At 43.3% G+C, this 19,683-nt stretch overlaps 2 protein-coding genes across 6 annotated transcripts; one reads left to right on the forward strand and one right to left on the reverse strand.

The window, feature by feature from the left end:
• Positions 1 to 54: 54 nt before the first annotated feature.
• On the forward strand, positions 55 to 15,966 carry LOC123983068 (katanin-interacting protein). Of its 2 annotated transcripts, none has more exons than XM_046069193.1 (28): positions 55 to 164; positions 681 to 834; positions 2,263 to 2,351; positions 2,634 to 2,809; positions 3,245 to 3,357; positions 3,465 to 3,566; positions 3,715 to 3,864; positions 4,117 to 4,357; positions 4,612 to 4,743; positions 4,952 to 5,121; positions 5,322 to 5,428; positions 5,688 to 5,784; positions 5,898 to 6,107; positions 6,628 to 6,765; positions 7,602 to 8,469; positions 9,315 to 10,082; positions 10,172 to 10,380; positions 10,678 to 10,756; positions 10,847 to 11,024; positions 11,189 to 11,354; positions 11,665 to 11,831; positions 11,922 to 11,986; positions 12,442 to 12,552; positions 13,006 to 13,145; positions 13,245 to 13,346; positions 13,451 to 13,611; positions 14,125 to 14,210; positions 14,306 to 15,966. In XM_046069193.1, exons 2-28 carry the CDS (start codon positions 823 to 825, stop codon positions 14,362 to 14,364), a joined length of 4,896 nt encoding a protein of 1,631 aa, XP_045925149.1. In that variant the 5' UTR covers positions 55 to 164; positions 681 to 822; the 3' UTR covers positions 14,365 to 15,966. The 2 variants fall into 2 exon arrangements, with proteins under 2 accessions (XP_045925149.1, XP_045925150.1); XM_046069194.1 differs by having other exon boundaries at positions 56 to 164; positions 4,952 to 5,103.
• A 223-nt stretch (positions 15,967 to 16,189) lies between these two features.
• LOC123983094 (cytochrome c oxidase subunit 6B1) lies at positions 16,190 to 19,172 on the reverse strand. 4 transcript variants are annotated; one of them, XM_046069222.1, is made up of 4 exons: positions 19,046 to 19,172; positions 17,361 to 17,486; positions 16,968 to 17,068; positions 16,190 to 16,446 (listed from the first exon to the last, which is right to left on the reverse strand). In XM_046069222.1, exons 2-4 carry the CDS (start codon positions 17,464 to 17,466, stop codon positions 16,393 to 16,395), a joined length of 261 nt encoding a protein of 86 aa, XP_045925178.1. In that variant the 5' UTR covers positions 17,467 to 17,486; positions 19,046 to 19,172; the 3' UTR covers positions 16,190 to 16,392. The 4 variants fall into 4 exon arrangements, with proteins under 4 accessions (XP_045925178.1, XP_045925177.1, XP_045925176.1 ...); XM_046069221.1 differs by lacking the exon at positions 19,046 to 19,172 and adding an exon at positions 18,421 to 18,615; XM_046069220.1 differs by lacking the exon at positions 19,046 to 19,172 and adding an exon at positions 18,202 to 18,320.
• Between the last annotated feature and the right edge of the window lie 511 nt (positions 19,173 to 19,683).

The raw sequence follows: 19,683 nt of genomic DNA on the forward strand, positions 1-19,683 counted from the left end.
CTGGCAGAGAGCGGACTGGCTGGGGGCGTGTCTGACACTGATGCGGCGCTCCCCATTGGTGGACAGTTATCCTGGTTACCAACCAACACTGCACACTGGGCACATGAGAAAACACAGGAAAACTCGTTCATTTCAAAACGACAGACTATCAAAGTACAAGTACAGTAAGTATTTGTAATATTTATTCGAACCTCAGTAAAGGTTGTACGAAAATATGGGAGCAAAAGCCAGTTTTTGTGTTATTTAATGTTGTCTATAGAGACATGCTAACGCTAACTAGTTAGCCTTCCAGTTTGTTGTTAGCGCCGATGCTAACTGCTAGCGTTGCCAATAACCCCAGGAGTTAATTTGTGCTATGAACAGTTAACCCACAAAGGTACTGGAAACCGACAGAAAGCGTTAGCTAGCAGTGTAACGTTCACATAGTCAGAGATGGCTGGCGTGTTAGCTAACAATGCCACACAAATTAATAAAGGAAACGTTTCCAAACATCTGTCACCACCACCCTGCATAAACAGGTTAACGTTAAGGTATTACCGATGCGCTGTTTCAAGAGAGTTTTGACGAAAACCTGGTGTTTGTCTTGCGGATAATATGTGTTTGTTCTGATCAGTCGTCCAGCGGGTGGGGCGACATTTTAAACGAACTGCACACAAGGTAATTTAGGTTTTATGTCACAGGTAACCTTGGGGTTCTCAAATGTTCTCCCGCCGCAGTGGTAATCACACACAACACAGATTTCAATGACATGTTGGAAGAATAATCTGTCCTCTCCAAAATGTGGTAGAGGATTATGTGCACAGCATCATCTGCAGCCACACAATGGATAACGAGGTAAGCACAGATCGTTTTATGTTGCGACTCATCTGCTCTGTCAGTATAGTTTCAAGTTCACATCTGTCATGTTACTTGACACGAGACACTATCAAGTGATTTTCAGGACATTAATCGCAACAATGCATGCCATTTTGTACTGCATTATCTCAGCTGTCTCTTTGTTTCTCTGTACTCTGTCACTAACGAGTACTATGTTCTTCCTTCACATTTCTTTACTTCTCTTCTGCTCCTGACATTGACAGAGCTGTAGCCTAGTTGACTTGTAGAAACTAAGTAAGGGCTTTGGTTTGTCTTTGCTTGTCTTGCATGATGATTTATAATAATGGAATGGCATGAGCTGTGGGTGACTGTGTTGTGTGGACAAACTGAAGACACACCTATCAGTCTAATGTACCACAGGCTGCCCTTCTGTTGCTTCTGGCTGATGTGAAAGATGTATTTTTATAATAAAATCTTCTTGTCAGCAATTGCTTTTAAACACAAGAACACTCTAGACACACAACGTTTTAAGTGATTGTTCACATCAAAGATTTGTGACACGTATTGTCAATGCTACTTTCTTAGAAAGCACTACGCTTTATGTATTACTCAAGGAACCATTGGTGTAAGATGTAATAGCTCTTCTTCCACAGTTGTGCTCAACCCTAATGAGCACAGGGTATGCCCATCTTTTAAAGAAGTGCCTGAATTTGACAAGGCATGGATTCACAAAAGTGTTTGAATTATTCCACAGGGATCACGACCCATACTGAGTCACTAGAGTCCCTCAGTTAATGCATGTTTTTCAGTAGTGCCTCCTTCTGTGATCACTATTCTGCCACCTCATCTCAAAATTAAAAGTCCGCAGGACTTTAGAGTCAACAAAATATTGTCAGGATCCCGAAAGCATCATGAGACACATGGTGTGGTCAAAAAACATCAGACTGTTCACAGATTGGTGCACCTGGAATTTAACAACGGTGTGTTAAAGTGATAATAATATCCTATTTAGGGCCCAAATGTGTTCACAGGCAAACATTCCTAATTTTTTAATCACATCTTTAACATCAGGATTGACACTAAATGTTTTATGATCCTGCTACCTTCCCTGCACCATGATATGTTTGAACAACCACATTTGGCACCAAATGCCCTGTCATATTGCAAGTAAATGTGTTTTGTCTATCTACCATGTACTGAAAACTGAACATCTTGACTCGTTGCATGTGTCGTGTTGATTCTTCATTCACTCAATACTGGATGAGGAAGTTTTTTGCATAGATTTTGTGTTGTACAGAATAAAATGGATATTGATAGTCTGTGAATGTGAATACCTCCTTTGCAACAATGACGTGTAGTGTGACAGTCTCTTTTCCTCAAACAGCTGATGTTGGCTTTTCTGACTCTGCATCGCGCGCGTGTGTACTCATTTTCGTTTTCTTAAAGGAGGGCAAGACGTGCCAGGGAGAGAAGCTTGCGTCTACTGTGGATGACACTCTGGATGAATATTTAATCACCCTCCAGCACAAAAACAGGTGAAGTGTGAGCACATGCTGCTGGGGAGAGACAGATTGGATTTCACAGAGGAGATACGCAACTCCTCCCTGACTGTCAGTGCTGACCAATAGAAGCACTGATTGGTTCCTTGCTTAAAGATGTGAAGAGGGATGTGGGAGAGGGGGGTATAGAATAGTTTGAAAATGTGTGATGCTCTCCCGTGAGTCTTGAATCTTGATCTGAACCACCTCAAACCTGTGATACACCAGCTGCCAGATTTTTATCCAGAATCATAGTCACCTGTTTTCTTTGCTCCTCAGGATCCTAAAGCGCCTTAAAGTCAAAGACCCCCGGGAGATTGAGTTGGAACAGCTTGAGCAAGGTTTTTCCATTTATCTTAACGGAGCCAATGCTGAAACCAGTCGGAAGCAGCCAAAGAGCTCCAACCGCAAGTCTGTCACCTCCCCACCTGCTTGGAGGCCTGCACGTACAGCCGGTATGCTGCTGTTGGACCAAAATAAACCCCTGACTCTCCTAAAGTAAAAACTCTTATATAAGACCTCATCATTTTTTTACTTCTCTATTGTGCCGGGGGAAATATAGTTCTTGGGCATTCAGTCATTTTTACACTGAAATTGAAAGCATACTGTGTTCTTGTTGCTTCTGTCATCCCCAGACCATATGGGACACCAGCTAATAGCCGCCACTCTTCAGCTTGTAGTTTACGTGGCGTGATCCCATGCCCAGTCCCAGTGAATAAATGATAGTGACAGTTGTAGCTGGCAGCCAGTTTTTTTTTTCTTCCTTCCTCTATGCGCTGTGGACCATCTGCGTGTGTGTGTGTGTGTGTGTGTGTGTGTTCCTTTTCCTCTGAGGCAATAGTCTGGTGCAAGCTGCTCATGTTCCTTTCTATGCTGGTACTCATCGGCAGATGTCTGTAGAAGCGCCCACCAGCTAACTGAAGATAGTCGTAATATTGAGCAGACCCACAATAAGAGGAGCCACACCGCCCCAGGAAAGGTCCAGAGGAAAGAATGGGTACAGGTAGAAGCTTCTAATTACTTGCTATTGTAATCATTGTGGTGCATCAAAAAGAAATATTTTTTTATGAAATTACATATTACATTTTTCCTCTTCTGCCATGTATGCAGGATTCAGTCAGAATTCGAACAGAGGAAGGTCCAAGTTTGCAGATCTCCCCAGCAACTCGCTACTCTGAGGATTTTGAGCCCTATGAAAGCGTAGACATGGAGGTAGAGTGAAGACATAACAATGCCTACTAAGCCAGTGTGTGGGTGTTTTCCAGGGGAGGGACTATGTGTCAGATGCAGCTGTCTGTGCTACTTTGCATCTCTCCATCTCTGCCATTTCCCCTTTATCCAATCACCTTGTTTCATACAGCCCTCTGGTCCACGCTCACCTCGCAGTCCCTGCTCCCTGAGGGACACCTCCAAAGTATCGCGCTCCCTCAGTTCAAGGTCTGAGAGCCAAGGGGGCCAAGCAAATCAGGAGCACAGTGAGAAGGTACTTCTCAACCTTGAGGAAGTGAAGGTGAGCAGAAGAAATATGTGCGCTGTTTATTTCATCTTGTCAAAGTGGCACGAGATGCTGTGAATCATCTAAATTAGTTTTATGCTCCTGGGTGTTAATTTATGATATTATTTCCAGTGGTAGCCAAACGAATCAAGGGAATGCTTAAACTGTCAGCATGCATGTGTGTACGTTTGCGCCTGTGAGTGCTTACACCGATGACTGTGTGTGCACATGGATGCATACATAAACGCTGACCTTTTTCTAAACTAGGTTCTGCGTCGGAGCCTGGAGGTTAGCATGCGGCGGAGCAACCGCGGCTCAGCGGGGGAGGAGTCAGACGAGGAGTGGGTGGAGGAGCAGATTGAGAGGGAGGAAAGCACTGAGAGTCTGGACGAACTGGGCCTGCCTCTCTCGTCCTCCAAGTCCTCCTCCAACCCTCGGCCCAGCGGCTCTCATAGCCATCTGGACTCAGCAAACCTCATTGTCCTGGACTTTGGGCCCTCACCTAAAGGTAGGCTTCAGCATCCACTTTCATATGTAGATTTGTTATTGATTTTTAGGGAGCGTCTGAATTGTCCAGAGTGGTCCCATTTCCACCTTATCTGCTTCATCAGCACTGGCCTGTACACATGGAGAATACTCAAGTACATTAGCTGTTTACGTGTTATGTTAGCCAACTCATCAGATGCAGAATGACACAGACCCTTGTATACCTCACAACCTCACAATATATTCCTAATCTGAAAAATGTCTCTGTTACTCCAGGTCGTAAGATTGAACGCTCTCTGTCTACAAAAAGGAAAGAAAACATCGACAGCTTTATACCCACCAAGCCTATGTTGGTGAAGAGCAAAACATTAGATAGGCCACCTTCCAAAGAAAGCAGGGATGGCCAGCGTAAGTCTACTAACATTTTCAAGTGAAGTCAGTGCTAAACTGAAATTCATTATTAACACACACTAAAATTTTTCCCCACAAATGGCAGATTTCCCATTTTTGATGAAATCTCTATACTGACCCTTTCTAAAAATGTTTTATTATGTAGTAGCTGTTGGATATCATGGTGCATGATTGTTGCTTAAGAGACGTGTGTCTCTTGCTTAAGGGCCAAGGAGTCGGGTGGAGAGGCCCCTGTCAGTAGCCAGAAAGGCTTCTGTTGAGGAGCGGGACTCAGAGGAGATGGCGTGCAGGGTGCGCCAGGCCATCCAGAGAGAAAACGACCCTGTGCAGTGTGCTGAGCCCTTCAGCCGCAACACGGTCTGTCTGCTCCACGCTGTAAATGTTTTTTTCTCAACAGTTCATTTTCTGCTGATCCAGAGTACCTATACTATTACAGCCTGATATCTCTTTTTATTGTACCGTATGTGCTCTTGGTTTTAATACAGTGATAGTGTTATGAGTTTGGCTAACATGTAAACTCTGCCCTTAAAGCTTATGGATTTCTGACTCTTCTATTATGCTTCCTTTTTATCCAGGGCAGGGAACACCAGACAATGAATGGCTTAGTGCACCACAACAGCCACGACAAGGATGAGAACAGTGTGACGTTGGCCATGCAGAGAATCACGCTCATGGGCCCCAGGTATGCTGACAGAATATGGCACATAAAGACACACATACTGTATATACAATCTGGCCTCTGAGGGATAGGACACCTGGTGCTTGGGGTGGTAAACCTGTACATCCTTGAGCTTCAGAGCAAACATACTAGTGATTTATAGCCTCTAACCTTGAAGAGTTATTTATCAGTGTAGCTGTACTCAGCCATCCATCACCACTAATATGAAGGTCAATGACAATAGACAAAGGAGCAGAGCTGAGAGTGTCATTCTTCTGTTCAGGCAACAACAGGAACTGCTGAAAGCCTTGGAAAATCTTGAAGCAGGACCCAGCTACAACATTGCTCAGAGTGTCAAAACAGACTATAGTAAGCAGCCGGTGAGTCAGTGACACAGTCTCGCAGTTCAGAATGAATAATCTTAGTACTGCCGGGTGTGATAGAGACATAAGTGTACTGAAGCGCTTGTTAATGTTTTGTGTTGTCATTGCAGAGAAGGCAGTCCTCGGCAGAGGTCACCCCAGCGTTGTATGTTACCATGGAGATCCTGTCAAACTGGGGGAATGCTTTGCAGGTTGGGCTGACTGAGCTGCAGTTCTTCTGCCTCAGAAACAAGAAGCTGTATGTGTCGCCTCACGACTTAGACATCAGGAACGCGGACTACCCCGGGAATCTGGGGGCGTTAGTCAACGGAAAGGTGAAGGTGAGTCTCTGCTGCCTGCCTCAGCGTCCTGTGTGAAGGATTTCTGGCGCGCAAATGAAATTAATGAAAATGTGCTAATTTTCTTTGGATAAAATTAAAAGTACAGTCGGCCTTTTTCACAGCAGATATTTTTACTTCTCTTAGCAGGAAAAGCACAGGTGTAACTAATGACATTAGTTATAGCTCTGTTCTATTTTATTGTCCCAGTAGGCCATGGCAGTAAACAAACGTGTACAATAATGGGGCTCTAAAGTGTGAACACCTCAGTGGGATGCAGCCATCATTAATATTAGTAATTAACTACAGATAAAAAATTATCTTTTAGCTACAAACTGTACTGTGTACTGTACTGTGCATTGTCCCTGCTAAGTAAACAATAATAAAAAAAAATACATCTTTACATCTGTCTGTAAAAGGCCTACATACACGTTTAAGGTGGTTCTTGACATTTTTGAATGAATCTCACTATTTGCATAGACAAAGTATTTGCTGATTTTTGCCTGTCCTCTTGGGTTGGCAGACCACCAAAGAGCGTCACATGTGGACGTGTCCGTTCCACCCTCCCGTCCAGCTCTACTTCATCATCAGGAACACGGAGCGCTCCCCAGACTTTGGCATATCTCGCATCAAAATCTGGAACTACAACAGGAGCCTCAATGTATGTGCTTTTTAAATTTTTACTGATGTGTCATTACAGTTGTACGGAGTTGAAGTGTTAAAGTACACTGATTCAATATAACCCATTCCACACATCTTTATCCCTCGCTCGAGTTCAGCGATTATTCATTTAGCTGTCTGCGGCACCAGAGCTCATAAATCCAACAAGCTTGTGTGTTGTCACTATAATATGGGTGACTGTTTTGGCGTGATTATGTCAGGGGTGTGGTCCTGTTTTTGCAGTGGCTGGCTGAGCTGCCAGTCAGACTGTCCAAATGTGGAACAGTGAGAGATTAGCCCCAGAGGATTAGTGTTAGGGGAAACGTGGGCTTCTGCCTCTCAACCTCACTGCTCTTTCACAGATGGGAACAAAGATCCCATCATATCTCTTTCTATGTTACTACATCCATCTAGAATTACTTGATGTCTTGAACCTCTGAAGGTAAGGAGCTGTTGGTGAGGAACAGGTTCTAGGTTAACCTGGGTTTATAGTGGTGTACTGCCTAGAGGAACGAGCAGATTTGAGTTAGGCTTCAGCCATTTGTTAATGGCAGCCATGACGTGGTGTCTGTGAGAGCGCTAATTGCTGCTAGCTTGGAGAGCTTTTACTCTGGATGCATTAGATACATTAATCAGTAGTGAATATATAAAAAATCCCCAAGTGATGTACTCAGTTTGATTAATTTGCATCTTATATCTTTACTTAAATATGCAGACATTATTTTATGTAGATGTCTTTAAAATTTTGTATCACAACTGGGTGCCATACTTCAAAAGGCTGGGTTGCAAACTGTTGAACATGACAGTATATTCAGGTAAAGCTCTGTTTCTCTTTAGGATCTTGACATTGGTGCACGGCATATAAAGCTGTACCTTAACAGCACACTGGTGTTTGAAGGTGAGCTGGAGAAGGGCTGCGGCAGTCAGGTGTTTGACTACAGCACCACAGTTGACCTGCAGGATTTCCAGGTCCCTGACTCCTTGTTTTCTAGCCCCTCGTCTTCAGGACACAATTTGCGGGGCGCCAGCCCCCAGCAGCATGAGGACAGTAAGAGTGGGGAGTTCAGCAGCACCCAGCGACACCATAGTTCGACACCGCAGTCATCAGACGCAGCAGGTCAGGCTATGATAGAAATGCAGGAGAAATCACATACACTGCTACCAACCATGACTCCTTCACCAGTGGGGGTTTCATCCTCCGCTCGTCGCTCTGCCACACAAAGAAACTCCTTTGACCTGTCTGCTTCAGAAGAGCCCCTCTCTCTCAGGCAGCTTGTGGAGCAGCCTGCACCCGTGGAGCAGACAGTCACCACCCAGCCGTCCTCCTCACGAGTGGCCCCACAGTGGCTGCAGCCCCTGAACAGAGGAGCTCCAGAGGGCTGTGAAACCAACAGGGAGAGGCCCCGGTGGCTGGTGCCTCATCACTCCGCAGATCCCAAATCTCCAACATCCTCGTCCTCTTCTTCAATCCTCCCGGAGCTGCCCTGTAACCCAGGCCGGGTGTGCAGGGGGACGGAGAGGACAGTGAACGGGGGTCAGTGGAAGGCTAACTCTCTGGACCTGAGCTGTGACCTACTGGAGGAGCTCGGGGATCAAACGAAGGACAGGCCCATCAGCGGACGCAGGAGCTCATTCCGAAACACTGCAGTCACTGGCAGGCAGACAGAGGAGCATCACCTCAGGTCTACTGCACTGTCAAACACAGGTAGGAGATGCTACTTCCTCTGCTGTTATAATACTTATACACAGAGGGACACTTTTATATGTTTGTTTCCCCCTTGTTCTTTTTTGTGCTGTATTTCACCTATTATTAACCAATCAGACAACTCAACTTTGATCTTACAGTTAACTCTTTTAACTGTAAGATCAAAACTTCTCTCATTATCTCTACAGATGTCTTTCTGAACTTAAATAAGATTATGGAAAGGGGTAGATTGTCGTGGTACAAAGCTGACTTCCTCTTTTATTAGTGGGTTTATTAGGGGTTTATAATACCTCTATTTCTCAGACTATATAAATAAAGTGCTTGATTTTAGGGGCTGTACCTTCCAATGTACATCCCAAGGAATACTGTATGTTATTTACACTGAACAAAATTATAAATGCAACACTTGTTTGCTTGTTTTTGCCCCCATTCATCATGAGCTGAACTCAAAGACTCAAAGACTTTCTCTATGTTCCCAAAAGGCCTATTTCTCTCAAATATTGTTCACAAATCTGTCAAAATCTGAGTTAGTGAGCACTTCTCCTTTGCCGAGATAATCCATCCACCTCACATGTGTTGCATGATGCTGATCAGGTAGCATGGGTATTGCACAGGTGTGCCTGAGGCTGGCCACAATAAAAGGCCACTCGAAAATGTATATATTCCTCTTACCTATGAACACATTTTAAAACAAGGGAACTGGTAAATAAACAGTTTTGTGGATGGCAGCACAACATTTATTAACATGCTTTTTATTCTTGTATTCCCTGTTTGATGATAAATGTGGAAGCAGGTTCTTATTTTCAGTGGCTTGTTAGTATTTAATAGCTTTATGTATTCTCCAGAGGAGCCGATGTCACTGGTGAGCACCAGCAGGAGGCAGTGCACTTCTCTGGCCCAGCAGCACAGCCAACAGGACGACACCCTTATGGAATCCTGGGACTCTCTCACTAAGTTCAACCAGTGCCAACGTGGACGCATCTCCAACATGGGCTTCGAAGGTGACATCTTTGATGAGTTCCTCCAGCGCCAGGGCCGTGGGCCACCCACAATCCCAGTCAATCCCTCCACAGCACCCAGGAGCCCACTTTCCTCATTGACCACTCAGGGGGCAGTGTGTGAAGGCCCTGATGATGATCCATCCATGGAGCGGGAGGACGAGTTTGAGATCCCGGTGCTCCCCCAGGGCCAAAGGCTAGTCATCAACATCCTGTCCACCTGGGGCGATCGCCACTACGTGGGCCTCAACGGCCTTGAGGTGTTCAGTTCCAGTGGCGTGCCCCTGCAACCTGCTCACATCCGTGCTGACCCCCCAGACATCAACATTCTCCCCGCGTACGGCAAGGATCCACGTGTGGTCACTAACTTGATTGATGGTGTTAATCGTACCCAGGACGACATGCATCTTTGGCTAGCACCATTCACCTCTGGTTGTAGCCACACCATCTTCCTGGACTTTGGAGCTCCCTACCAGGTGGCCATGATCCGAGTGTGGAACTATAACAAGTCACGCATTCACTCCTTCCGAGGGGTGAAGGAGGTGGAGATGCTGCTGGATGGAAGGTGCATCTTCAGGGGCGAGATTGCCAAGGCCTCTGGGACCCTGTCCGGAGGTAGCTGAACAGAACGGCCACACATGAATTTAAGCTGCTTTTGTGAGTTACTTTTGATCAACTTTTTCCTCACTCTGCTGTCACTTCAGAGCTGGAGCAATTTGGTGACACTATCCTGTTCACCACTGATGATGAGATCCTGGAGGCTATGTCTCGTTATGATGAAACCTTCTTCAGTGAAGGTGAGGGTCCCGAGGGCCTGGTGTATGAGGAGGAGCTGCAGAGGCCGCGCACCGCTGATGGAGAGGGAGAGGAAAGACCCTTCACACAGGCCGGTTTCCGAGAGGAAGACCTCATAGTAAGTAAAGGCCTTATCAGCAGTGAGTACAGGCTTTCATAGTGTTTTTTATTTTTTTTATTTTTTATTATGTGTATTGGTGTTAAACGTCAAATTCAAATGCTTGTAATTAAAGGCATCTTATTCCCAAATGTGACAGTGACACATTCAAACAATCTGTTCAGCGAAACATGTCATACAATTTCATTGTGTGGGAACCACTTGCTAAGAAAGGGCAGTATAGTAAATTTGCCTTCTTACCATCAACAGGCGAGTGTACAACCATTATGGTTTTAATGTGTTCACATGTTGTCTTAGTTGAAACTCCACCTCAACCCCACTGTGAGTCCGTCTGAGGAGAACATGGATCATAATCCTGGGCTTTACACTGGAAAGTGTGAGTAAATAATCAGCATCCTGTCATCACATGTTCAGTTCTCTGTTTTGTTGTTTGGATACTGACAAAAACTGTTTCCCTCCACCGCAGGCCTTAGACTACAGCTGGTGTTAACTTGGGGGGACTCCCATTACATGGGCCTGACAGGACTGGAGGTGGTGGGGAAGGATGGAGAGAGTTTACCGTTAGACCTCAGTATGATGGCTGCCTCACCTAGAGACCTCAACGACCTGCCTGATTACGGGCGCGACCTACGCACACTTGATAAGTACGTATATATGCTTTATGAGAATCTCTTTATATCATTTTCTACATCATATGAACACATCCTTGCTTCCACGACCCTGCTATCAAGAAAATCTAATTTCACAATCAAACTAAATACTTTCAGTCAGAGTAGTGCAGTCTTCAGTGTCTGTTTTCTTTACCTAGGCTTATAGATGGCAACAACATCACCACTGATGATCAGCACATGTGGCTGATCCCTTTCTCCTATGGAGAGCCCCACACCTTGAACATTACATTCAGCAAGGTCCAGACCATCGCCGGACTCCGTATCTGGAACTACAACAAGTCTCCTGAGGACTCCTATAGAGGGGTGAGACACTTTTCTATCAGGCTGTATTTGCTATGAAGGTGCAGACCAATGCAAGTTCCATTTAAATAATAATAGTAGATTGTATACATCAACATAATACTACATATACATACTATAATATAATACATCATAAACTGTGAAACACTAAATATGATAAATTACATTACAGTGTCAGTTGCTTCAGGTGGAGCCAGAGATCATTGATGTTTTTGGATTAGTTATTACCACAAGTTTTTACATGTAACAGGCCGTGCTCTACAACAACAGCACAGCAACACATAAAACACAAGTCTCTACATCTTTGGTTCAGGTGAAGGTGATCCATGTGTTCCTGGATGATGTTGCCATCTCACCATTGGAGGGCTTCCTGATCAGGAAAGGACCGGGCAACTGTCACTTTGACTTTGCCCAGGAGATCCTCTTTGTAGACTTTCTCCAGACGCCCACTGACACCAAGAGTGTAGAGGACTACACCAAGTATGAGCCAGAAATTTTATAAGCATGTGCTGTTATTTCATGAGAAAGTTTGATAATTGCATTTTTTAATTTCTAACGTCTCTAAATCAGAGGAAGCACTAAGAAACAAGAACAGGCCAGCATGGACTACGAAGCTCCGGTCATGCCTTGCGGATGTATCCTTCTAACACTGTTCAGTGTTTTCCACTGAATAACAGTGTAAATGTCATTTATTTATTTAAGTTTAAAAATGCCAAATGTGGATTGGGGAAGCCAGCCTGAATATATACTGTTCATGCACCCTGTGAGCCATCATCAATTCATGCCAAATGAAGGATCTGTTCTGATGTGTTTTTTAAGACAAGGGCTGTGTTGCAAATCACGACGCTCCCTATTTAATTAACACTGCATTGTAAAGTGAGCAAAGTAGAATTTGCATTTATACAGTGTAGAGCATTGCACCTTGGATTATTAGCAGAAAGTAATGAGGGTGCGGTGTAGACTAATAATATAGACACTCAGGTAGAATGGTGAAAGTTGTAAATTGAGCACTATATAGTAACTAGGGAGTGACTTTGGACACAGCCTGGGCCTGATGTGTGCTCTGCATTCCTTGACCTTCACCCGTCAGTCATCTTTCAGCTGCAGCTGTTAACATCCTGGGGTGACCCATACTACATCGGACTCAACGGCCTTGAATTTTATGACCAGAACCATGAGAAGATCCATCTCAGTGACAACAGTATCCTCTCGTATGAGTTTAAGTCGACATTTATGCATCGATCTTGACCTGAACTCGTTTCACCAGCTAGAATATATCCACATAATCTTTCACCATTGCGTGGTTAAGAATAAAAAAAGATTGAGTTTTCATGTTACAAATTATGGATATTCTCCTCTTAACTCTTATCCAGAGGTATAAATATTAAAATCTACCTTGATACCATGAAGGATTATTGTGTTCTGTCGTCACATTGGTCAAATCAAATGAAGATACTATAATGAGGGGTTGCAATGTAACTAACTAGTAATTTTGGAGAAATTCGGACATAGCTGAATTCATGTCAGTGCCAATATTAAAGTGACTGTAATATGGCTTTACTTCAGACAATGTGAACGGTAAATTTGTTATTGCAGTTGAAGGAGTATTATGTGTGTAAATAATGCGTCTGTTCCTCAACATTATGTCCACCAGACATTGCTGCTTTTCCAGACAGCGTGAACATACTGGACAGCGTGAGCGGTGATGTGAGGACTCCAGATAAATTAATAGATGGAGTCAACAGTACCCACGATGGAAGACACATGTGGTTAGCCCCGGTGCTCCCTGGACTGGTGAGGATTTGAGGGCGAGAGGATAAGTGGCTACAGTGCATTCAGATAACACACTCAGAAGTTTTCCAGTACATTTGTGTATTGATTATTTCCACGTAGGTAAACCGCGTGTACGTCATCTTTGATCAGCCGGTGACGGTGTCCATGATCAAACTGTGGAACTACTCAAAGACACCACAGAGGGGAGTTAAGGAGTTTGGGGTATGCCCTCTCTGTCTGCTGTGAGCTGGGTGATCACTTATTTTTCAAATTTTTTTTACATTTGGGCCTCAAGCGGCAATCTGTGTGTCTGTCTGTGTGTACAGCTGCTTGTGGATGACCTCCTGGTGTACAACGGCATCTTGGACAGTGTAAGCCATGTGGCACGAGGCATTCTGCCTACCTGTGATCCAGTGGTGCCCTACCACACCATCCTGTTCACAGACAATGCCTTCATTGCACACCGTGAGAGGAACACTGTCATCAGGTACCCAGGATTTTTTAGGATGTAGATATATGATTTGACTACTTTGTTTCATGGCTAATTCAAGACCATCTGATATACAATTCAAAGTCTAAAACAGAGAAACTGTTGGATTGACAAAGAAGGTTAGATTCAACCCTATTGTCCCAAAGTGGTGAGTAGTTTTGAACAGAGATGTGCTCTTCTCCACTTCAGCCCCCGTGGCAGCAGACGCCACCAACAGTGAGTAACAGAGCCTATGAAAGCCCCTGTGTCAGCACCTCCCTGTGGTCAATCCTTGTATTGAAGATTCCTCCAGTGCCCATCCCACACCTTTCCTTACCACACGCTTGACTTGTGATGCCTCAGTCCCTGCTCTCTCCCCTTCAGTACCTCTCTAGCCCCATCTTTGGTCTCAAGGCCTGGACCTGCTGGCTTCAAGCTTTGTTATTAGTCAGTCCTCCATTTTGTGATGTCCCCTGTTCCAGTTTTCCACACATCAGATTTACTTCCTTCCTTTTTCCTGCTGTGTTGCAGTAATTATGTGGAGGATCAGGATGTGAAGATGACCAATGAGAATCAGATTGTCCATCACAACAAGAAGAAGCAGACTGCAGATCCAGGTGAGTCAGGGAAATACTGTATGGCATTCATCAATTAGGCAAATTTGAATGTGCTAATTCTTCACTAAAAGCATATTTGTTCTGCCTAAATGCAGCTCTTCGGCCTAAAACCTGCATGACTGACGGTGGGAAACACGGAAAAAGGAGGTACTGACAGACAGGTGATGGCAGACGTGGATTAAGTGCTCACACAGAGAGAGCAAAACGGAAAGTGAGAAGCTATGGCAGATTTGTTAAGCCCACTTTTTGGTGGGTGACCTCTGAAAAACCTCCCTTGGTTTGTAACGGTGGCTTGACAGTGGCTCACATGGTCCACACTGAAGAGGACAGAGTTGCATACAATATACCAATGGGTTCGCGCACACACAATTCCACTTTATGGTTGGATTACTCCCTTTTCCCTTGCTGTGAAAACGTACCCCCACAGACACGTTATCCTGAACACGTACTGTATGGTTTCCCCAGTCGTCCTTCCCACAGTGCCAGGATAAACCTGTGAGGCTGCATTTTATCAGCCCTATTATTGTGCCTAGTACTAAACACTATATCTGTGGCTGCTACTTGTGACTTTTGTGCTGCACATTTAAATGCTGCTTGTGGCATGTAAATACTAAAAGAAAAAAACCCTTTTAAGGCCACATAAATACACTCTCACATCAGGATGTGGCCAATGCTACGATTATTAATTAATTGTATCCACTGATGAGCCTAGACCATCAGCCCTTCGCCTAATGGGTATTAGCCGTTAACTGACTAACACTCCCACCTGTGCACCAACCAATAGTTATGCTATGCAGACACTAATTTATATCTATTAATTATTTATATCTGTTGGCTAATATATTTCAAAGCCTAAAGTGTTTCCAGAGAGGTTTTCACCTTTTGGAAGATTTATATCTATGGCTAAAGGGGATAAAGTTGTAGTTGAAAAAAATACAGTGGTCAAGCTTTTGTACATTTCAACTTGAATAAAATGAAAACTGAAGCTGTATAAAGCTTCAGACTCCACACTTGAATCTTCAGCATATATTTGGCTTCACAAAATTAGTGCAGTATATTTTGTTTCTACTCAGCATCAGGTAGAGAAGAAAAAAAAATTCAAATCCAAGTGACCTTTACTGAAGTTGCTATAGAAGGTAAATAGATTTAGGTAGATTGTTTTGGAGGGAAACAGTTCTTGAGCCAGTAAAGCAGTTTTAGTAATTTGATTGGAAATAGAAAAAAACAAACATCTACATTTGCCGGTTTAGATTTTGAGTAGATTCAGTAACAGGCAACTTCTAATATGCAATTACTATAATCTTACCTCAAATTGAGAAGAAAAGGGATTTATCTGATTCTACCTTCACTATAATACTTGGTAGTTGGTGTTGTACTATTCATTCATTCAATATTTACTGTACTAACATGTTGCATGGGAAAGTCTCTTCAGCAGTAGCTGTTATCATCCTTAAATGTTAGACACTTTTGTTTGAAAGAGTCTTTACTGCGTCATTGAGTCCAGTTAAAAATGATTTCATACTCCTTCCACATGATGGGAGTAATTGTATATGACATGCAGTTTTATGTATTTAATTTCAGTGCGTCCAACAGCAACAATAGTCCTTACTCTGTATCTCAGTCCTGCTCTGTAGGGTGGTGGCTATTATTGTATGTGTGACATTTAGTGTTTTGAAATATTTAATTATTTTTCTAATCTTGACTAAATATGTATATTTGATGTAGGTTTATTTGAATGAATAAAATTTAAAATGGCTTTGTTCACAGTTGTAGTTCTTTTTTTTAAGGTCTGGTCTGGATTGACCAGTGTGAAAACATGACCAGGCCACAAAGAGTTGCTCAACGGATAATACCTCTGTGAATGTGGGCGAATGACAGATTTGAACCCACACTGTTCTGAATTAACACAAAGTATCTATTAAAACTGTCTGTCTGTGGGATGAATAGTTAAGAGAAAGAAACATAGGCGACAACTGGGCTACTTAAATATATCCTGAGAGACTTTAATACGGAGTCTGCTGTACATCTTAATAGTATGTTTAAGGAATGACCATTCAGATACAGGACAGGGCATTAGTAGTGGAAAGATGGTGATGGAGCCACACAGTCTCTCATCACTTATACAAACATTTAGCTGAAAAGATCACATCTTTATAGTCCAACAGCTTTGGAGATGGCCATCTTAGATTTTTCCTGGAAAGGTCCCCTCTTCTCTCTGGTCATCCCATTTCTGGATCTGAAGGGACAAAATTATTTTGAGACACAGATAGTATTTATTTTTTTTAATGATTATTCATAAAGGTTCAGAAAACGACAGAAACCTATTAGTGAAAAATGTCATTGTCAGTGGTTTGTCAGTTTAAGAAGAGTTGATAATAAATTTCTAATGTTCAACAGTCAATATTTAAAAAAAAAAAAAAAAAAAAAAAAGTGGAAGGCCTTATCCCTGGGATTTTGCTTTAAAAGTAACTTGAAATAGGCTGCATCTCCCTGGATTTTTAATGGGCTGAGAATTATTTAAAGGGATCAGAGTCTTATTTTGGACAGAAATGCTTGATGTTTTGATTCTCAGGAAGGGTCAGAGACTCACAGGAATGTGAGGAACGATAAAGTTGTTTGACCCCTGCTTAACAAACTCAGCCCACAAAGGGGAGAGTACCATGTATATCCTGCTATTACTATTCAACCTGCACATGCCTTTTTTTGGACAGTGGTCTGTCTCGTAAAAAAAGCTGAGATGCAAAAAACAATTTTTACCCAGGATATGGGGCAGAGCGATTTGTAGACCCTTTTGTACCAGTCACATGGGGCGGTGTCCACTCCTTTAGCATCCAGAGCTTTCTGGCAGCGGTGATAGTCTATTAATATAGAAACAATAACAACAGTGAATATTTTAAAAAGCCTGTGGCCTCGATCAGTGTTTTAAGGACAAGTCAGTGACCCTCAAGAAATCTCAAACTGGACTGACCTCCAGCCCAGAGGTCAGGGGTCAACACATCTAAAGACCTTAGATGAGCTGTAAGGCTTATAGCCTATTTTAATATGTAGATGACCCAGTGTCTTCTTAGTGTTAATTGGTTGTTAAATTAGTAGTGTTATTTTCACTTAGAAAGGTGACAAAAGTGCTTTGACCTTGACACGCAGTCTTACCCAGGTAGTTGGACCAGCAGTTCCTGGTCTGGTTCGCGTTGGGGAATCTGGCATCAAAGGGAGCAGTGCGATATTTCTCAAGTTTTGCCTGAATGTCCTCAGCCATGTTCACTTCTGTCAAGAATACTGTACGCAAAAGGTAACATATTTTTCAGTCACCAAAGGGAAACTCGTTTCAGACATGTAGACCCATTATGTGTCAACTGAAGAGAAACCGACATATACACCTATCGCTGAAGCCCAGATGCATTTAACCTTTACAGTGGAGGGACTGCTCTGTAGCTGAAGATGCTCACCGACGACAGCCTCAGCGGAGGTTTAGCCTATTTTGGGGGAGATTAAGGGGTGCCGCATGCAGCAAGGATGTTTCTAGAAATGTAGAGCTTACATCAAATAGCCTAATCCTTTCACTGATCAAAGATTATATAGGCTATGCGGCCAAACAAGCGTTTATAATAGCAATATTACCACAAAATGCGAAAACCAATTGGTGAAAAAAAATGGCTGAAAGCTTATCAATAACCCTTAAAAGCATTTCCTCCTACACAACCCAGTTTCTGTTTCCCTTATGATACAAATAGTAAATAGTCTTCTTATTTAATTTGACCAAGGCGATTAATTGCTATCACAAGTTAAAAGTTACAGCTTGTGATAGGCCTAATAGATATAAAAATTACAAACGAAACTCAAATTACTGGTATCATTTTCAGGCGCGGCAGCGGAGCCTCTTTTTTTTTTTGATAGGCTAACTCTTTTCTCATAATGTATGTAGGCTATCGGTAAGTGAAGTGTGTCTCGAAAATAGTTTTTAAAAAATTAAAGTCATGCAAGTAAACATTACCTTTTTAGCAGCTGCTGGCTCGAGCTCAGTATGACTTTTATACCGGACGGTCAAAGTGTGCCTTTCCTGCGATATGCAGTGTGCATATCGCAGGAAAGCCCCCCCCACGCGCGCTGCTGTATGAAGATATCGCCGCCGTGCAGTCCCATCATAACGATATGGCGGACTCAGGTCACATTGTAATGACAGACATGCCGACTCACGGCTCAGAGTACTTACACACATGTTTTAAGTGATGAGTGGGTAATGAGAGGCAACTGGGATGAAGGAAAGACACCACAGGAGCAGCACGCCGGTGTTTTGTAGCGTTTAATTACACCTATGTCACAGTTTCTTCACAAAACGAAAGTAGGCTATTGTGGCATTCAGCATTTTGTTAATCATTAATATATGTTTGCAGGGAATGCGTATTTAAGGTATGTCAGGTGGATTTGGGAAAGACAGCCGTGCGTTTTTGTCTTCCAGCACTTGACGTGTCCTTATGAGTCGAATTAACGCGTGAGCAGCTGGCAAATGCTCAGTTTGTCAAAACCAGGAACTCTGTCAAGGAATTGCAGCTGCCAGGTCATGTGGGGCGCCAGGTGAACAGATTATGAACGCATTCCTTATTAATGTGCCTGGATAGCCTACAGAAGCATATTTGTGTGGGCAGGTTGCGCACTTTCATCCAACTTCAGGAGCACTGATTTAAAACTCCTGATCTGAAAATGGTAGGTGGGATGTTCACATTAATCCCACTTTACTGGTGAAACGCGTCCACCAGTATCCTCATTATGACCCTAGCCGCCTCCCATGCATCTTTTCCTGCCGTGCACGGTTTTCCGAGAAAGGTTATGTCACCTACAGGGAGCAACTTTCCAAATCCATTCCCCAGAGTAACACAGGAAGGCACGGGTCCGTCAGCTGCCGTGCGTCATAGTGCGACGCGCCGCAATTATTTAGGGAATAAAGTGTACAGTGCAGCCACCCGCGAGACGTGACTGACTTCAGTACATCCATGGACACTAGATCGACAGGCAGCTCGGCCTGCGCTATAATGCGCATGCCTGAAGTATTGTGTCGCAATGCATTTAACAAGTGTCTACATTACAACGCAAGTGGTTTGCTTTTATATTATTGGTTAGGACATAGCCTATAGGGATATAAAGAGGTGACTGCGCGGTATTTCATTCTGTTTGATAAAATATCGGACAAAATTTGTTTTAATGAGATATATTGTAAATTAATTTAACCTTAAGTCATTAAATATTAGATTAATTCGTTTTTGTTTTGTCAAATTTATGACACTGCACTTGTCAAAGTAAAAAATATGAACATTGACCAAAATCAGTGCCCCCTCCCTTTACAAAATACACCCATATAGAGTACTCTTTTCATGGTGGTGAACACGGGCAAAATAAATCATCTTGAGCTGATGTCCCTCATTAAAACAAACAGTATGCTGACATGTAGACAAAAGGAGCTAAAGGATTGCATTGCTTT

The sequence above is a fragment of the Micropterus dolomieu genome, linkage group LG14 (assembly GCF_021292245.1).
Source record: "Micropterus dolomieu isolate WLL.071019.BEF.003 ecotype Adirondacks linkage group LG14, ASM2129224v1, whole genome shotgun sequence".
NCBI lineage: Eukaryota > Metazoa > Chordata > Actinopteri > Centrarchiformes > Centrarchidae > Micropterus > Micropterus dolomieu.